At 43.0% G+C, this 19,997-nt stretch overlaps 1 protein-coding gene across 2 annotated transcripts in view; it reads right to left on the bottom strand.

Annotated features, from left to right (window-relative positions):
- Nucleotides 1-363: 363 nt before the first annotated feature.
- The window catches only part of atxn7l1 (ataxin 7-like 1), a 34,597-nt gene continuing 14,963 nt past the window's right edge, over nt 364-19,997 (bottom strand). The window contains exons 2-11 of one of the 2 annotated variants that reach the window (XM_071903185.2): nt 19,420-19,527; nt 18,632-18,830; nt 17,606-18,066; nt 14,768-14,850; nt 13,036-13,295; nt 11,527-11,743; nt 9,164-9,285; nt 7,827-8,366; nt 5,611-5,863; nt 364-4,819 (exon numbers count right to left, since the gene is read on the bottom strand). In XM_071903185.2, coding sequence (XP_071759286.1) covers nt 4,802-4,819; nt 5,611-5,863; nt 7,827-8,366; nt 9,164-9,285; nt 11,527-11,743; nt 13,036-13,295; nt 14,768-14,850; nt 17,606-18,066; nt 18,632-18,830; nt 19,420-19,435 — 2,169 coding nt within the window. In that variant the 5' untranslated portion in view covers nt 19,436-19,527 and the 3' untranslated portion in view covers nt 364-4,801. The remainder of the gene's footprint in view (nt 4,820-5,610; nt 5,864-7,826; nt 8,367-9,163; nt 9,286-11,526; nt 11,744-13,035; nt 13,296-14,767; nt 14,851-17,605; nt 18,067-18,631; nt 18,831-19,419; nt 19,528-19,997) is intronic. The other variant, XM_071903186.2, reaches the window with a different exon arrangement.

A 19,997-nucleotide genomic window follows, 5' to 3' on the forward strand; every position in this document is an offset into this window, starting at 1 on the left:
GGCTTTGGTAAGATTTTAAGCATGTTACACAAGAAATATCAGTCGATGAAGCTCCTTTGTGAAAAGCCTATGACCATAGAAAACATATTCGCCCTTCTACAGCATCGAAAAATATGTCAAACACCAATGAAAAAAAAGATAAATAAAAGGCAGCAGGAAGTTCATAAATCTCTCTTCTGGAGCAACATGACTAATAGTGTTTGTGCAACTTATGTGTAGCTGAGTTGTTTAGCCAGAAGATGGCCAACAGGTAGCTAAGCAATAATGCCAAGGAAAGCACGCCCACACACACAAACATCCATCAGAAGTGCCGCTTTCCTACCAACTTACAAGCTGCATGTTTCATTTAGAAATAACAGGACACCCATTTTCAATCATTTAATAAAAGCTTGGATATAAGACCATTTTTTACAGCAAGTGTTAAGTTGTTTTGATGAGAAATCCATTTTCTGAACCAATTGAAGTGAGAGGGGAAGCAACCCCCAACTCTTGCAAGGCGTTGTTCAGACATTCAACATTCACCAAAGTTTGGATCAGATGCAAAAAAAACAACAGTGCGCTGGTTTAGGGGCCTTCTACCAACTCACCAAGAATATACTCTTCATATTTTTACTGCAGTTGACAAAAACACTTTTACAAATATATAGATGTAGATTTATATATCTCAAATATTTATATAAATAGAAGTCGATTAAAGATTTGGGCATTATGACAAAGTGCAAAAAGGAGAAGGGAGATTAAAAAAAAAAAAAATTGCAATACCTTCGTAAATATTTCATCCATTCACCAGCAAAGACAATGTACAACTGCTCTGAAAAAACCAGTCATGATAGCATTGCCTTCATTTTAGCTGCAACTTCCTACTACTGTCAACAGTAAGTCAAGGTGCTGTTTCCCAAAAACATCCAAGCGCTAAGATCGTCATCTTTGTTCTGTAGATATACAGGGAAGACGGTACTAAGCGGGAGAAACACGCTAGCGGGGTAAACTCTCGTCCCATGAGCATAAATTCCAACCCAAACCATGTAATTTCACTCTGTGAACCCAAATAAAACATCAATATTGTATTTTTGTTGGCCTGTTTTGATGTAACTGTCACCTTTAACACATATGGGCATCACTATACTGGCAACAGACTGCTAAATAGAAAGATTTGTAAAAAAAAGATTTGACAATGCTGTAATGCTAACAGGTACAGTATAAACTGCTAGGCACATTAGCCAGTTAGCTGTACACCGCAAGTACCCAGATATACCATGTGTATCTACAGTAAGATAAAGAACACAAAGCCAGTATGACAACAATGATCCAAGAGATGTTAGACGATCTCAAACATCAGTGACGAATAAAGTGTCATCATGGGAAGGGCTTTGAGCACTTGGAAAAGCATTAACACAAATAGAAACTGATTATGTACAACTGATTCATCATTAGTGCTGAGATGCTTTTGAGACAAAAACCTAATCCCGGCTCTAAAGCAGTTGGCAAGTACCAGGTGGGAGCGTCGCTCAGAGCTTCACACTGTATCAATCCTGCATCAAGCAAATCAAAACGCTTTCAATTACTTGATCAGCAGCGCCACATGCATAGGAATTTTACTTCTGAGACAATTTCATGGGTGTCGCTATTTGTTCTTTAAACCTACTACAATGGAGACTTTCGTGTTTTGCACAATAACACGCAAAGCCAGTCTACGGAGATACACAGGCTTTCTGATACACAAATGTGATTTGTAATCAATTATGCAGCAGGTCCTCTCACATTTCAGAAACTGTAACCTTTCTCGTTGCTTTTGGGATCGAGTTGCTGTCACGCCATTTTGCATCCTTGGTTTCATTAAACCATATTTTTGTCACTTGGGACATAAAATTGCTTCTGCAAAATGGCGGCAGGGAACTGTCACATGAAATGAATGCAAACGATTGGAGATTTAACTGAATTTTAAAGAATTTTTGTATGCTCACTGTTCTGTCCGTACTCATTTTGGAAACTGAATTACTCTCATGCTGCAACAATCTTATCTTCAACAATATATATAGATATTTAAGTGAGATTACATACAGAAAAGCTGAGATTCAAACTCTTGTAGTAACAGGTATGTTGTATTTCCAGAGCAGTGAACAATTGAGCCACCAGGGCAGAAATGGTGCCAGGCAAGTTCAATCAATTGCTGAGAACAGAGCCTTGTATCTCGACAAACTACAATACTGAAGCTGTGTGGATCTATTTTAAGCCTCCATCGCATCAGATTTTAGCCAATGGCTTGCCTCGATAAACGGCTCCGTCTGAGAAGTAATTGAAAGCATTTTGACCCAGGTCCGACTTCACACACACAACTACCAAGCAGAATCGCACTGAGATTAGACCAATCTGTCTTAGACCACTGGAAGATAAAGACAGTTTAAAAAAATAAAATAAAGTTTTGAACATTGGAAGTATGAAAAAGGGGGTAACCACAGGCAAACAGGAATGTGGGGCCCTTTATATTACAATACTAACCAGGGCCTGGTTTCACAAAATCAACTTGCTAAAATCCTCTTTGTCCATTAGCTTACATTAGATACATACTGTGGGGCGGGGTTTGGGTAGAACTGATGTGAACCAATTAGAATTCTGAGGAAATACAGGTAGGGGAACACGACTGTCCATGAAACTGTTTAGGACCGTCTCAGTCAATGTGCAACAGGGTTTAGGCAAGATCTACAGATGATCAGGTCTTGAGAAAGAGGTGGAAGTTTAGCGACTGTGGGTCCAGCACTTGGATCAGAATTGATTTTGGACCAAGCAGGCACACAGATCTATAGATCTTGGTTTGGTGGGATTGAAGTGCCCACCCCCACCCCCACCCCTAAATGAGCACACTACCTGGACACTCAGTGTACACTATCAGCCAAACCTAACCTTTTTAGGTTGTTTCACGTACATTTTATCCCAGTTTCAATTTATTATGAGTATATTTGTAATTTAATATACTTTATTCACCTCCCAAGGATGAATGGCAACCTCACGGACCACTAGGCCATCCTGGCACCCCAAGTTGTGATGTAGGCTATGTCAGCCGTAACATTTTTGGCTTCCACCGCAGTCAGCAGCATGCAAAATAGTTAGAAATGATAACTGTGTGATGCTTACTGCAGCTTTATCATGAGCCAGATGTGCCGACTGAACCTCTGGAACAGGAGTGGACTCACAAATTTCAAAAGACAACTTCATTGTTCAGCAACCACAATTAGCTATTAGACCAGAACTGAATAAAATCATTTGAAAACAGACCACAGGTTGGTTATCTGGCAACACAGCTAGTGGCATCGACAGACACAGCAGCTACAACCAAAGTTCACATTTGGCTGTTGGCTGGCATTAATTTCAAGACCTGCCAATGAACAACAATCATTTTTGGGAAACCAGGCCAATCTCAACACACAGACCAAGGTAGGAGGGCAAAATACTCCATCTTTAGCTCATTTTTTAGTAAAAGGGGACAATTATTAATAAATACAAAAATAATAAAAGATATGTACACATTTTTCAACAATATCAACCATCATAACACTTTCAACTTTTCTCCAAAATGCCATACAAATATTGTTTTGCTCAAAATGTCTCTGTAGCTCAACTCTGGTGGTCAGTTAGAAAAAAAAAACAATCATTTAAGAAATGATAAATTATTATACAAAAAAAATCCAACACCGTAGTAATAATTCCATTTTGGATGCAAGTCCTGACACACAGACAGGAGTTTGTGTTTCTTGCAACATTTAAAAAAAAAAAAAAAAAAACAGGAACAATCCTCAAAAAAACCTGATTTCTTCCTACATTGAAATGCAATGCACTGACGCGGCGTCGCTGGTAATACAGACGTTGTCTTCCCTTGTATGAACAGGTCCTGGTGTGGCACTGCTGGAGACCGCTCCGGTGTCAATGAAGAAGAAGGTGAGGGGAAGCAAGAGGAGTAAGTGCACTTTGAACACGGGCATGCTGGGTAGAGAAAGGGGATGGACAGGGAGTGGAGGGGGGGGGGGGGGGGGGGAAGAGGAAAAAAGAGAAAAAGAGAGAAGTCGACAAAGATGTTCGAAGTTGAGAGTGGGAGAGAAAGATGGAGAGAAACTGAAAGAGAGGGAACATGTTGGATGAAATCAACCAATCAACCAAACGAGGCTGTTGCTATCCCTTCTGTCTTTCTGAGGAAGGGGAGCAGAGGAGAAAGAAAAAAGAGAGAGAGAGGGAGAGAGAGAGGCTGGGGCTGGAGTCCTACAGTAGTCGTGTCAGTAGGCCCTTCAATGATCTAACTCCCAAAAACAAACACAGACCACAAACTTCTTTCCTGGTCGGCTGACCCAACGCAGGAACCAGGAAGAGGAGTCAGGACACAACCAGGAAATAAACTCTGATTGGTTCAAAAATGTCTCCCCCAAAAAATTGTACAGTGGCGGTATTATTAACAATGCCTTTAAAACTTTGCAAACTGAGGCAAATTCCCTTTTCGGAGGGTAAGTTTTTGGATTTCACTGTCTTGTTCTGAAAAGGCCGCAACCACAGTGAGAGCGGAAGGGACCACCAGTCCATATATGGGATAGCAGTGTGAGAAGTGGGAGGAGCCAGTGAAGTAGGCTCCTACAAAAGACTCCAAAGCCCAGATGTCACCGTGGGTGAACTGAGCTGTCATTGGGTAAATAGGGTGACATCGCCGAGGTGGAGCAGTCTGATTGGTGCTGTCAGTGGAAGAGTGGTGAGGTCAAAGGTCACAAACGGTGGTGGCCTGCACAGCTGCCCAACATTCTGTCCAGGGAACAGGTTGCTGTCAATGATGCAACTTGGCCTGCAGAGAGAGGAAGACTCAGATTTATTAAGTGCCATTTTACATGTATAGAATATATACAAATATTTTTGATTGAAAGCTGAAAATGGCTTTCATTTATTATCTGTCTGTAAAGCACTTTGTAAATGTTTCGAAAAGAGATATAAAACAAAACAAAAAGTTATTAATCAGTTGGCATCAGACACTTTGCTGCTCTGTACCTGTGCACTACCATGTCTGTTGTTTACGGAGTAGCATCTACTTAATTAAAAAGGAAGTTAAAGTTCTATTATTGTGAAAATTTTAAATTAACTCTGGCTCTTCCCACCTTGCCCTGTGGATTTTCACTCCCACAATCCTTTTATTGCATTCAGAAAGAACGACTCCATCTCCTCTATCTAAATTAACAATAAATAAACCCATGCTCATAAACTAATCAAGTCAACATTAGGAGTTTTTTGTATGTATACTATAGGAAAACAATTCACAATTCAGAACCCTGTCTGACATGGATTATGGATGATATTTGTGTTGTGTTATTATGTTTTAGCTAGCTAGCTGTAACTTGCAAAACCATGAATGCTCAATCTGTACTTGTTATTACATCAGTTCATGGGCACAGAGGCATGAGATGAAACAACAGAGCAAGAAATTCCACTGTGACCCTCTGACAAACAAGACATAAATAAAATGGACATAAATAAATTGCAGTTATTCAAAGACTGGACAGTGTGGGTGGGTGTCTGTGTGTGTGTGTGTTTGTGCAATGGAGGGAGACTAAGTGTGTAGTGTAGTGTGTGTGTAGCAGCTACCTGTCTTGGGGACTCGGGCCCGGAGGCCAGTATCCCCCCGGTGCCGCTCCCCTTCCTGCAGAGGCTCTCCAGCCCGCCTGGCCTGCTCAGCTTGCTGGCCTTCCCTCCGTACGAGCTGGGGCTCCTCCTCTTCCTCCCCTCCGCTCCTCCTCCGTAGGCCAGGGGGCCGGAGGGGGGGGCCGGGGGCAGATGGGGGGCGGAGGTCGGCTCCTTGTTGGGCGAGTAGGGTACGCTGGTGGTGCCGGGATCCAGGCTGGAGAGGAACAGAAGAAGAGGGAAAAAGAGGAAAATGGCCATTAATCACCTTTATGGTTAAAGGTCAGCTGCTCAGCTCAAGTTCAAACTTTATTGTCCTTTAAGGGAAACCTGGGAAGGATTTTTTTCAGCTAGTATAACAATGGGGCATCACAATTTATTTCACAGCAATAGATAATTTAGAAGGAAACACCTATCATCATAGCCTTTGCACTCACGGCACTTTATCTTCCACTTCTGCACAGCTCTACTTTTACGGATTCTACCACTGATGTGTTTTGTCGACGTGCCAAGTCACGTTTTGAGTGGTTCTGTGTATTGTGTTGTTTTAACCCAGGCTGCAATCCAATTTCCCTTGTTGGGACAATAACGATAATGTGAATTGAATAAACAAGTAATTTGAGGGAATTTAGAAATGAACATTTAGGCATTTAGCTGATGCTCTTATGCAGAGTGACTTCTGATGTGTGAACAGGTAGGGGTTCAATGCATTGCTCAAGAACACAAGCCTGTTGATAAACACAATGGCTGCTGTGAGGATTGAACCAGTGACCTTCTGGTTATTGGTAACTCTATCACTTCTAGTTTTAGGGACCCCAGAACAGGATGGCAAGATATAAACCCCAAGTTCCTAATAATGACTTGCATCCTTGTAGCAACTGAAAATATAATGAAAATGAAAATATAGTAACGTAATAAAACAAAAACATAACAAAATGTCCCTCTAAACGGGTTGAAAATATAATAAAGCCGGTGAATGTAATAAAGTGCTGGATAAAGTAATAACATCACATTATTACATTAACCAGTGAATATTAATTTATATGGTATGCAGTATATTTTATTTATTTATTTATACATATTTGATGATGTAATAATAATATTGATTAATAATATATATATATATATATATATATATATATATATATATATATATATATATACATATACATAGGCAGGAATCCTGGCTTTCACCTGGATTCATCTCGTCACTATTTCATGCAAAAAGCTTGAGTTCTTAATATTTGCATATTCAATATAAATACATAATTGACTTGGTGACTTAAGTTAGAAAAACATGGCATTCAGCATTCAAGTAAAAGGAATCTGTTAACTGAATTTTAATCTTTAAATTATTTTTTTTTAATCAAGACTACCATTCAATTTAACCAAGACTTTTACCAATTACTGATTTTGGTTGGCTGTTATGGTTCACTCTCTGGGTGTTTTTTTCTGGTAGATGAAATTTAAATAATCCCTGTGGGACATTGAAGCAGCAGAGAGTAGGATATACTGTAGATAAGAATAGAGCAAATACAGAGCATTGAAGGTAATACGACAAATAAAGCATCCTTGTTGCCAGATGCTTGCAGTTAACAGATCTACATGTAAGGGGGTGTGTAAAATGTGCATTAATGGCTCTCTACATTATTATATTTGAAGGTCAGATGTACAGGTGGTGATTGCTAGCTGTTTGCATAGTCAGGTGTACAAAGAAAAAGAGCATACTGTACGTACATAATGTGTCTAGGCATGCAAATGTACAATGTAAGCTACTCACATTATTCACACATTTTCATACATTTCCATTTGACAATTCTACACTCTATCTAGACCTTCATGTCTTGACTGGATTTGAAGATTATGGTCAGTACATTAGCCTAAGTACATACATCAACATAATGTATGTTGATAGTGGCTGGGCGACAGACTAGGCCATAACACTCTACAGCTGAAGAGTATTCTTCACAACAATATCACAGTAAGTGAAATTACAATGGGAGTTCTGTATTGGGACTGAATATTTCTCCAAGCTGTAACCAATGTTTGTCTGACTTCATAAAGTTCCCAAAGTTTTCAAGACCTGGAAATGATCAAATTAATTTCCAAACTTTCCAGACCTGAGTAGGAACTCCAGACTGAGTCACAGACCTGAAGTATTTGCTTCTCAGTCAACCCACCTGTTCTGAGAGTTGTGGCTTTGAGACCCATCAGCTCTAGAGAGCCAGTCCTCTCCCCTGCTCCCCAGCCCGCTTCCCCCACGCCCAAGCCCCTTTTTCTGGCCCGAGGTGGCGGCTGCCCCCGCTGAACCTTGGAACACTGGATGATAGCTGCTGCCGTTCCTCTTGTGATTATCCATGGTCGGAAACAAGGAAGAAGAGGAGAAGGAGGAGGAGGAAGAAGGGTTTTTTCTCCTCTTGGCTCCCACTACAGAATCCTCCGTCTCTTTGGATGGGCGGCCGGCTTTATGCGTGCCATTACGGGGTTTACCGGGCATGGAAACAGGGGCTAGGGTTTGCGAGGCGTCTCGGATGCTGAACACCCCAGCCACGGACGCAGACTGGGGGAAGGCGGCGGTGTAGGAGAAGGGGTTGGAGGGGGAGGAGAGGAGCGGAGGGGTGAGGGAGGTGGGAGAGGGAGAGAGCGCCCGTTGGGAAGTGAAGGCGGCGCTACCAGAGGAGGAGAAGGAGAGGAGGCTCTCGGCAGCCAGGGGCACCTTCCTGGAACGCAGAGGACAGCACCATTTAAATGAGCAATGCACCAAGAAGGCTCTTTCACTGCCGATATAGATTCACAGTACTAAACTTTAAGTACCAATCAATACATCACTTCTACTGAACAACACAGACTTGGATTATTAGTTTGGGCCACCGGAAAAAAAGACAAACTTTTTTATGTTTATTTAACTTGGGAGGTTTAAATCAGACTACAGTATGATTTTCTCAGCCGGTCTGGGATTCAAACTGTTGCTCCTACCACGATTTGATCAGCATGACACAATCCCTTTTGCTTTCCCCTACATCCTTCAATGATCTGTCAACTCTCTAATCAACAGAGACTGGCGTCTTGTGCCCAGATTGTGTCTAGATATGATTTAGCTGGATTACATTTACACCTGACATTAAAATGCGCCTCTCTGGTATGCAAATCGGATTCCTCACTCCCTCGTAAAACACAGATTGCTGAACACTTCACTTCCTCTCATAATATTTACATCCTTTCAAAGTGACAGTGAACACCTCATCTTGCTTGTTCCTCATCCACGAGTATCTTTGACAAGTATGTTACTATCCAAGCTGCCTGCCACCTGTCTGATTTGCAGCAGCTTCCTGGTAAGATCTGCATGCAAAAGTCCATTCACATGATTTCTATATTACACTTTGTCCTCAGTATGGCCAAATTTGTCTCTGTAGTTCTATGTGGTTAAGCTCTATCCCAAAAACATTTGGCCACACAGGATGCATGTTCATGCCAGGTGTAAAGGGACACACACACACACACACACACACACACTCACCTCCACATCTGTGCGTTGAGGTGTTTCTCCACCATGCTCTGGAGCGCCAGCCTCATCCTGTCCCATCGCCTGTCAAACACATAGTGGCCCCGCCCCATGAGCCTGCTGCTGAATACACAACACTGGAGAGAGAGAGAGAGAGAGAGAGAGAAAGAGAGAGGAAAGAGACAAAGGAAGATAGGGAAGAGTGGGATGCATGGAGGGTGAGAGGGAAGAGGAGAATGATGGAGAAGTGAGGTGAGACAGGGAGAGGCAGAGATGGAGGTGGCGATGGAGAAAGGGAGGAGAGAGGGAGGAGGATGAGGGATAGAGAAATGGAAGAGGAAAAGATGGGCACAAGGATGAAGAGGGCGTCGAGACAAAGGCGGGAAAAGAGAGAGAGAGAGATGGACGTGAGAGTGAAACAGGCATCAAATGACAGACAGAGATAGATGGAGAAGAACAGAGGACCAAGACAAGAAGAAGAGACACACAGAAAAAGTCCAAATTAACATTGACAGATATGAAGGATGATGAAACACGCAACCAACGTTAAAACCAACTTCATGACTTCGCCCCTTCAGAGGTCTGAGCAACAATCTAAAGGGACTGGACAGATGTTAAAGGAACAGATTTTTGAACCCTCCCCAGAACCAGGATACTTGCCTAGACTTCCCGGGAGAGTGGGCAGCCCAGCCTCCTAATTTCATTGGTTTAGTGACAATATATGCTGTATAATTAAAAGAGAGAAAATGGAGCCATGCATTCTTCCTTTGACCCCCTTTTGGGTCTTGACCCGGATTTTGAAAAACACTGCCCTAGATGATTCTCCATTAATCCTATCTTGAGAGGTGGTAACAGTGGTCAGTTTAGCTGATGGAAAGAGCAGCATTTTCCTTTTTTATTTCCCCCCCACACACACACCAATGAAAATGTAAGTGTGATGAAATCTGGGTGTCAGAATCAAAATATCAACCAACCTTACACCTCTGATTTTTTTGTTTTTTTACAGGAAACACTGGGTAAGAGCTATGGTTGAGGTTGAGCAATCAGAAAGTACACTTCCCTATGTTGGCATATAAAAAAAGACACAGAGATAAACATAAATACAGAGAGGTAACAGTAAATCCTTAGGTGCTCAAAAAAGCAACATCCAAGGATTGGGCATTGCTATCTATATATTATAGATATTGCTCCAATGGGTTTTGAATGCCCTTGAATGCCCTTTCCCACCTGCACAGAACTATCTAAATCTTCAAAAGTATGAAAATGCCTGACAGTGGAGTTAAGACAGGCTATCTTGGGAGCCCGGTGGGAACAGTGAAGCCGAGGCATGATCTTTACCGTTATCCCTCCTTTCTCTCCCTCCCATCTGTCCTGTCACTCTCTTCTGTACACTGTCTAATAAAGCAGAAATGCCTAAAAAATAATCTAAAAAACAACTTGAGTGAAGAGCTTTTCACATGACGATAGTGAAATGCAGTTCGATATGCAGCCGTACATAGAAGCCCCAGGTAAGCGATCCCACACAAATGCAAACAGATTGGACTGAAAAGCTTTGATATTCAGGTTTCAACAGTCCATCCTCGTATGAACGGTTCTTGTTCTGTTTTAAACCTATATTTATCCAGGGAATGTTTTTGGCGGAGAACACACGCTCTTTTTTCAGCAACGTCCTGCTTCACACTTATACAGTAACGCACACTCACACCTGGGACCTGCCCAAGTGTTTGGGTGGGCGAAATAAACGTCGAACAAATAAAGAACCACGAAGTGAACGAGCCAACGGGACGAAACCTCTCTCCCCTTGATGTGAACATTTCAAAAAGCCAAATTCAAGACTTTTTAAGACCTTTTTATGCTACCTGGAATTGAATTTAAGACCAATTTAAAAACCAAAATAAAGAAACAAAGCTGACAAAACCAGCCTATTTCCAATTAAACATAGCTAATGAAGGTTCTGAAACTATAAATGGCCAGCGTAAGAAAAATAACAACAGGAAATTAATTGTTTAGGGACATGAAGCCCAACTGTTACAATGAAAAAACAAAAAACAAAAACAAAAACATATTTTGTGTATTGAACTAACCCTGTTCTGTATTAATCAAAGTGTGGGTATGTGAAGAAACCTGGCATGGCATGGCGAAAAAAATAAGAATTACATTTAATTCAAATTTCTTTAATAATGTAATGATTTCATGATTTTATTTTTTAATAAAATGTAGTTAAGATGTAAAAACATCCTTGCGGAAGACGCCACTTCTCTCAGGCCTTTCATAACAACTTGTTTATAAGTCATATAGCGCTTTAGTTGATTGGTGACGTGTCCTGAAGTAAGTGTTATCATCATACAATGTTTCATAAGGGATATCATAGTGCTTACCCCTAGCGGCCGCGGGTGGCGAGTGTTGTAGTGACAGGCAGGTCTATCGGTGTCCTCTGGGGATTCTGCGTCTCCCTCGTCGCTGGAGAGCCGACCGCCGTCCCCCGCCGTCCTGACCCAGCTGTGGGGAGACGGCTCGGGGTGCGAGGCCGGGGCGGGGGCTGGAGCCGGGGGCAGAGGACTGGAGATGGAGGTGGAGGTGGCCGACCCTGGAACTCTGGGATATGGATGTGATAGAGAGAGGCAGGGGTGAAGGAAAGGAAAGAAGAGGGAGAGAGAGAGGAGGAAGTAGGAGAGAAAGGGTAAAAGAGGAGGAAGGACAGAGCATAGGAGAGAGAGAGAGGGGGAGGAAGAAGATGGGAGACAAAAAAGAGGGAGAGAGGGAGAGAGAAGTGAGGAAATGCAGAGGGAGGGAGAGAAGAGAGAGGAAAGCAAGAGGGAGAAAGAGAAAGGAGAGGAAGTAAGCGGTAAAGAGAGTGATAGGGAGAAGGAGAGGAGAAGAGAGAGACCGGGAGAGAGAAAGGAGGGGGAGTGAAAGGCAGAGCGAGGGAGGAGATAGAGAGTATGAATGATAGGGAGGAGGAGGAAGGGAGTGAGAAAAAGAGTGGGAGTGAGCCAAAGGGAGGAGAAGATGGATAAAGAAAAAGGGAGGAAAGGTGGGTGAGGAAAACAAGATAGGGGAGAAAAGGGAGAAAGAGTAAGAGAGGCAGCAGGGGGAGTGGAGAAAGAGAAAAAAGGAGAGGAAGAAGGAAAAGGAGAAGACAAAGAAAAAGAGACAGAGAAAGAAAGAAAACGGTTCATGAATAAACACAAATGGTTGATGTCCCATCTTTCCTAACACTGTTTGTTCTAAAAGTTTACTACTGAGGCAAAAACCCAAATAACTTCCTTCTTGGAAATAGATGACAATTTTCTAAGCAGAAAGAGGAAACAAGTTTCCTACAACATCCCTTTCACAACGACAGACTGTCTATTCTTTCACTATTGTTTCTACTTTTGTCGTCTGTTGTACTGGTGACTTTTAGAGCAATCTAGTTTACAGCATCCCCTAGTGGGGGAAACATGAACTGACAAGGATTGCTCCTGCATCAGGCTGGGGTCAGTCCAGTTACACCTCAGCGTGTGTGTTTCAAACAACTGTAGTTTTGACAGTGCGTCTGTGTGTGTGTGTGTGTGTGTGTGTGTGCACCTCTATCGATTTTTGTTTTCAGGGAAACAAAAATTTGTTTACCTGCTTTCCATCCTGCTTGTTAAATGCAGCATGTGTGTATGTGTGTTTTCCTGTAGTTCTATCTTTGTGAGGACCATATATCCAAACAAATGGTATTTAAAACCCTAAAAAAAAAAACTTTAAAAGATGCCATTTTCAGTTAAAAGTTAGGGATAAAGATGTGACTCTTCAGGCTGTGGTTAAGGGTTTTGGGATAAGTTTAAGTCAGCCACCCTGCTGGTTTGTTCTTCAGTGTATTGGCGTGTTTTGGGTTTGTTCATGTGTGTGTGTGTGTCTACCTTGGTATGTGTGCATTCGCCAGCCGTAGTTTCAGTGTGGACAGGAGTCGTCCATTGGGGCAGTGAGGCTTGCTGGGAGACGTGGTCTCTTGTGACGTGACGCTCTGGCTGCCGCCTTCCTTCCTTCCCTGTCCTCCCTCCCTGTCTTTCTCCTTCTCCTTCGCTCCCTCCTCCTTCGCCCGCCCCTTGTGCTCGGCCAGGAGGATATCGAAATGTTTCCTTCGGCCGGGGACGGCTCGGCGGTGGGTTAACGAGTGGGTCTGCACCAGATAATACAGATAAAGAGGTTATTAGTAGTTTCATGCTTGTCCTTTGGCATCTGTGAGTGTGTTAATAAGCACAGAGTATTATGAGATACTAGCTCATATCCTGATTAGCGTTAGAAACTTGATGGACTGTCTTCCTAATCACTACACCATCATTTGGATTTCTAACTGTTCTCTAAAAAATTGGTTGTCTGATAAAATAGTGAAAGCAGCTGGTGAATTTCTCATTTTAACAGATTAGGATAAAAACAAAATGTTTCTTGTACTCATTCCGACGTGATATTTGGGATTCGGTTGTGTAAGGTGCTGTCCTATCCTGTACATTCATAATAATTCTAGATTCTAGATTTCTAGAATATTCTAGATAACTATGGAGACAGATCTTACAACAATTTATTGCTGAAGCAAAACAAACAAAAAATAGGGCAAGTGCAGTACAGTTTGTTTATATACCATGATACAGGAATCCACAACAGATACTGAAACTGACAGCAGGAGTCAGAATGGGAGCTACCTGTGATGTTACGTACTTTTGTTACATTGTCGTCAATGTTTGTCATAATGCCAGTTTCTTGGCCAGGTCTCTCTTGAAAATGAGGCTCTCATTAGGACGACCAGTATAAAAGAAGGTTAAATAAGAAAACTGCTCCTACTGCTTAAAAATCTTGAGAGAAACACTGCATTTTGTTGAAAAAACACAACAACATATCAGACAAGGTGATTAATCTCACCAACCTCTCCAAATACCAACACGCCAGCCTAATAAACCCTTTATTACTTAATAACCAGTTTGAAATGATCAGAAAGGCTGCTAGGGGTAATTAAAGGGCAGTGAAATACAGTATTAGTGCTCCAAAATGTTCTGGCCTCACCAAACATCTATAATTACCTTGTCAAGGGCAGAGTAGGCCCTCTAATGCTTAAGCAGTGCTATCCGGTATTAACAGAGAACTGGGGGATGCAGACATATCAGGGAGAGAGACAGGGAGAGAGAGAGACAGGATCACAGCTGGAGCTGGAGTCCTACTGTAGTCGTGTCAGTGGGCCTTCAATGTTTTAATTCCCATAAACAAACAAAGTTTCCTTCCTGCTGTTCCTGGTCAGCTGACCCAATACAGGAACTAGGAAGAGGTGTCTGCAAACTCTGATTGGTTCAAAAATGTCTCCCCCACAAAACTGTACAGTGGTGAAATTCCCTCAAAACTTTGCACACTGAAGCAAATTCCCTTTTCAGGGGGCTACGTTCTGTCTTGTTCTGAGAGTGTGTGTGTGTTTATCTGCACGTGTGTCCATACACATGACAGATTGTTTGCAGTGCACTGGGCCACAGGTGTATACATGTGCGTCTGTATATTTGCACTATACATTTCCATGCAGATGGATGATGAGATGGTTTGAGCGGTTTTGGAGTGTGTGTGTGTGTGTGCGTGTGTGTGTGTTTGTGTGTGTGTGTTTGTGCGTGTTACCTTGCAGGTGAGAGACCGCGTGCAGGGCCGTTTGCTCTCGGGGTCCTGGACTCCACAGTGCTTGTTAGGATCAAACACTCTCCCTGTAAAACACACACACATACACACCACACAAACACACACACACACACACACTTTAGACTGGTACGGTACTCATAGATCATCATTTATTTATTCCTTCCTTCCTTCATTTTAAAGAGCAAATCCCATTTGCTGGGAGCATTGCAATACCATGAGCGCATTCATTTGTTCACTGACTACCATCCAGCTCTTCATTTGTTCACTGATTCACTCACTAACAAGTTTGTTCATTTATTCACATATTCACTCAGTCATTCAGTGGTGGTCTATGGCTAGTCTAAGAGTAATGCTCTGTGTAAGGTTTCAAACAGAAACACAGGGCAATGAAGCATCTTTGTTGTAAAACACCATGCTGGGCCAAATCGCCCTTGACAGGACATACTGACAGGCTGGCAGGAGTCGTCTGTGACTGACAGCCCAACAAACTCTCCAGTGGTTTACTGAATAGAATCTAGAGGGAAGAGAACACTTTTCATGATGAAATGTAACCCTTCACTTTTTATTATTTCATCAGTTTGCATTGAAAGTATTTGATTTTTGTTTCTTATGGCAATTCTGTGTTATGTGATGAAATACTGCAGGTGTAAGGAGTAGCTGAGTAAAGAACAGTAAAGATCAGTAAAGAACAGGGTATTATGGCTTTGTTACCAGCACTTGTGTATTGACTGAAAAATGTTCTTGTATTCTAGTAAGAAGTATGCATAAGAATTAAAACCAGCAGAAAACAAGACTGATTGCTGACTAACTCCCTGGTTTCCACAAGAGTTGACATAGGAACCAGCTAAGGGAATCTAACCCTACTTGATTTATTTACTTTACTTTGGAATTATCAGCACAGCTGGAACATATCTTTGACCAATCAGACTGCTCATCTGAAACTTTTCTTCTTTGTATAATGTGTGCAATACAGGTGCCTGTCCACATCACCCACAGTACACACAGAAAGTCCTAAAATTTGTATCAACTAAAAGGTGAAATATGACTTAATTCTATTCTTGTAGCACCTACAAAAAAAAAGTTTAATCTTGGGTATACTGGTAAATGTTGAGACCAACTTTATTTCTAGAACCATTTGAAACCAAGCTTTTGTGAATCTTCTCTATTAATATCAATGGTAAAAACACTTCCTGGAAACACAGTGGGGGCGGGACCTCTGTGCTCCATTGAAGCAAAACAAACAATAACAAACAACCTCCAATCAGCAGGTTATCTTAAATACTGTTATTGTCAGAAGGCTGTAATCTAGTGCTGGCCTTTGCTATAATCCCTGTAATCTTCGTGTGTGTGTGTGTGTGAAGTGTGAGAGACGACAGCTCCAGTGGATACAAGTAGATAGACAAATAGTCAGACACACACGCAGGCATACATACATACATAAACAAACACAAGCACACACTCAGACACAAACAGCCTCACGCGCTCACTCACATGGGTTCACAAACACTAAAATAAAAATGAGGAGTCATGGTTGTCACGATAAGTCAATAGGATACTTGAGGGGGAGCGAACGAGAGAGAGAGGAGAGAGAGAGAGTGTGTGAGAAAGAGAAAAATATAGGACAGAGCATGAGTGTGTGAGAGAGAAGGAGAGAGGTCGAGGCAGGAGGTGGGGAGTGTGTGCGAGAGAGAGAAAGACAGGATGAAAAAAAATAGAGAGAGACACAGGAGGTGGGGAGAAATTTTTAAAAAGAGAAGCAGCTTTTGGCAGCAGGAGCTCATGAATTAGAGTGTGTAAATCAGAGGCATGCAGCACAGCAAGACGCAGCACAAACGTGGAGACAGAAGAGCGAGTAAGAGAGAGATGAGGAGTGGGAGGAGGGGAAAAGATAGATACAGTAGATAGAAAGAGAGAGAAGAGACAAAAAAGAAAGAAACAAACACATAAAAAAGTGTCTGAATGTAGTAATTGCGTATTTGTAGGAAAAGCATCTATTGCCAAAACAATTTGTCCTAATTATTAAATCTGTCCTGACCTCTCATATTTTGTGAGTGGGTCAACTCCCTCATATTTGTAATGTACTTGGCAATAACATTAATTCTGATGCAGAGGAGGAGGGGGGAAAAGTTGGAATGAGAGAAAACAGAAGAAGCTAGGGGAGGAGAGAGTGAATCAGACAGAAAGTGAAAGAGGCGTCAGGGGAACAGAGAGAAAGGGAGAAAGAAAGAAGAGAGAGCGAGTAAGAGAGAGAGAAGGCGATTAAGACCTGTAGGGAGGTGTCTCTCCCTTTCCAAAACACACAGTCACACCAAACTCTCAGCGCTGGAGACTTTCCAAAGGTTACCGAGATAAGAACTGGTATGTGTGTGAGCTTGTGCATGCATTAGGAATTAGTCTTTTACGGCATAATGCTTTTCTGTGAGCAATTTCTGTTGCAGATCCAGGAATTCTCAACTTTTCCAGCACAGGAACGGTGGTAGCCTGGAAGTTACAGAAGTAGGCTTGGGACTGGAAGGGTGCTGGCTCAAATTCCCAATGTGGGCGGGGAAAATGAAAGGGTAACGCTCTCCCCTCCCTCAACAACTGTGGTCGAGCTGCCAATGAGCAAGGCACTTAACTCCCAGCAGGAAAAGACTGTGGTTGTACTCGGAAGCTCCAGAGCATGAAAGTGTGGAACTGTGTCAGTGTGGCACTGCTGGAAAAAAACAGCATGTATTCCCAGTTGATTTTCCCCTGGATGAATACAGAAATGGCCAACGAAAACTGACAAATGACAAAAAATATGAAGCACACGAGGCATCACTTTACTCCAAAACTGACCTGAGAGTCTTTTGTGCGACGTGGAGGAAGTCTTCGTTCCGTTCTGGTTCTTCCTCTGCAGCGGCGATGATGACGACGACGATGATGGTGGAGGGGCGCCGGACCTGTGAGAGGGCGAGGGCGACGGGGAGGGTCTCCGGTCCAGCGGGGAGGGAGAGGTGGTGGATGACGGTCGTCTATCCAGGGGAGAGCGCGCCGGACTGGGCCGCCCGTCCAGAGAGGACGGAGGCGTGGCGGAGCGCGGCGTGGACGGCCCACCGGTGCTGCGACCGTTCACGAGCTTTTCGCCGGAGCGTTGGGAGGCCGGCGGGGTGAGGGAGGGGGATTTGAGGGAGGAGGGAGAGGGGGAGGAAGAGGAAGAGGAGGAGGAGGAGGAGGAGGAGGTGAGGCGGATGTGTGACGCTGCGTCGGCTCGGCTGAGGCAGGGCATCTTCTCCAGGCTTACGACTGGGAGGGATACGCTGGAGAGATGAAGGGAGAGAGGAAGAGAAGCTTAGAGTGAGTGATATGCATTTGTGTGTGTTGGGGGGGGGGGGGGGGGTAGAGGGAGAGAAAGGTGAGGGAAGGAGGAAAAGATGAAGAGGGCAGGATATAGAGAAAGAGAGAGAAGAGGAAAGAAAGGAATGGAGCGGAGAGAGGGAGAGAGGAAGGGGAGTGAGAGAAAGGAAAGGACAGAGGGAAGGATGGAGGGAGGAAAGGATGAAAGGAGATAGGGAGAGACAGAGGGTACAGACATACTGTATGTCCATGTGTGCATGCACACGCTTTTGATTTTTTTTTATTTGCGTAACAACAGTGAGTGTCTGAGTTTCTTACCTTGTGCCTTCTTATTTTTACTGTTATTTATGATGGTTGTTTTTATTGCCAATGGTTAAAACAGAAGTTGTAAACTCTGTTTTTATAAAGTGCTATAAAAGTGCTAAAAAAGTGTGTTATTATTAAAATAACTTAAATAAATTCAAGAATAAATTCAGTAATCAAGTGCGTAAGTAAGTCATGCTAATAAGAGAAACAGTATGTGCCCACCATGTCTTGTTGCGAGCTCCCTTGGGTGGGTAGACAGCGAGCGGGGCCTTGCTGAAGCGGGAGTGGGGGTAATCCTTGGGGACCCTGAAGGCCAGCGTGTCCCCGGGGCTGGGGGCCACAGCGGGGGCCACCGCAGGGGCCTTGGGCTTCATGGGGACCAAAGGGCTCCTGGAGGGAACGGGGGAGCTGTGGCGCTTCTCTGAAAGACGCAAAGACCGAGACAGATGACTGAGACAGATGAGTACAAATGCGCAAATGCATGAGTAAGCTCGCATAAATGCAGAGACACATTCATACCAACACTCACACACACACCACAAGATCAACAGATCAACACAGGATATGCACTGCTACTAACAAGACGCGTACTTAACAGTAAAGATCATGCATCGCTAATTGGTACTTTTCGGGAATATAATATCATGATCAGATGCAGGTCACAGACAGATGGCTGGGTTGTAATGCAGAAGACAATACAATCAGTGCCAGAAAGTTTAGACGATCACAGGAAATTATTTAAAAATCTCTTTAGCGTACTTTTCTGTAATTAGCAACTTGTCTGACACCATCTGAAGTGTCCTGATGTGGTAAACCCCACCCATCTGTTACTCCAAGCAGTTTAAGCAAATGCCAAGAATTATATGTAAATACCGCTCAACCCGGATCTGATCAGAATACACAAGTGAAAGGAGGTTGAGAGACAGAAGGTAGAGGGGAAAAACAAGAGGAGGCTGAAGGGGAAAACCGAGGAGAGGAGAGGAGAGGAGAGGAGAGGAGCACACACTTACGGTTTTTGCTATGCATGTCTTTGTGGGAGTAGGGTGGGGAGGGAATGAGGGGGTGTGGTCCAGGACAGTCTGTCTCTCTCTGTCTGTCTCACTGGGAAACTACTGAACCTGAATGAAAACAGAGGAGTGAAAACAGTCAGAACACACAGAAAGGAGGTGGGAAAAAACACACATTGTGCTGGAGTACACACACACACACACACACATATACAAACAGAAAAATTCTACGGTCTTAATAATGGTGTGCATATTTGCTCATTAACTGTAACATTTTGCTATAAAATTAGCTGTGATGTGATTGTCATGTCCACTGTTAAAAACAGTAGCATTTAATGATCTGCTTCACGCCTTCATTTGGTTCAAATTTGAAGTTGTAGCCTGAATCCCCGCAAAAAGGCCTTCAAGTAGATACACCAAGACAGATGTCTGAGTACAAATGCACGTGTAAGCTCACACAGATGCACAGACACACGCATACCAACACACACACCACAAGATCAAACGAGATACTAACCAGACACATACTGGGAAAGTAAAGATCATACTTGGTAAAAAAGCCTTCAAGTAGATCGACTAAG

This window comes from Centroberyx gerrardi, chromosome 24, assembly GCF_048128805.1.
Source record: "Centroberyx gerrardi isolate f3 chromosome 24, fCenGer3.hap1.cur.20231027, whole genome shotgun sequence".
NCBI classification, from domain to species: domain Eukaryota; kingdom Metazoa; phylum Chordata; class Actinopteri; order Beryciformes; family Berycidae; genus Centroberyx; species Centroberyx gerrardi.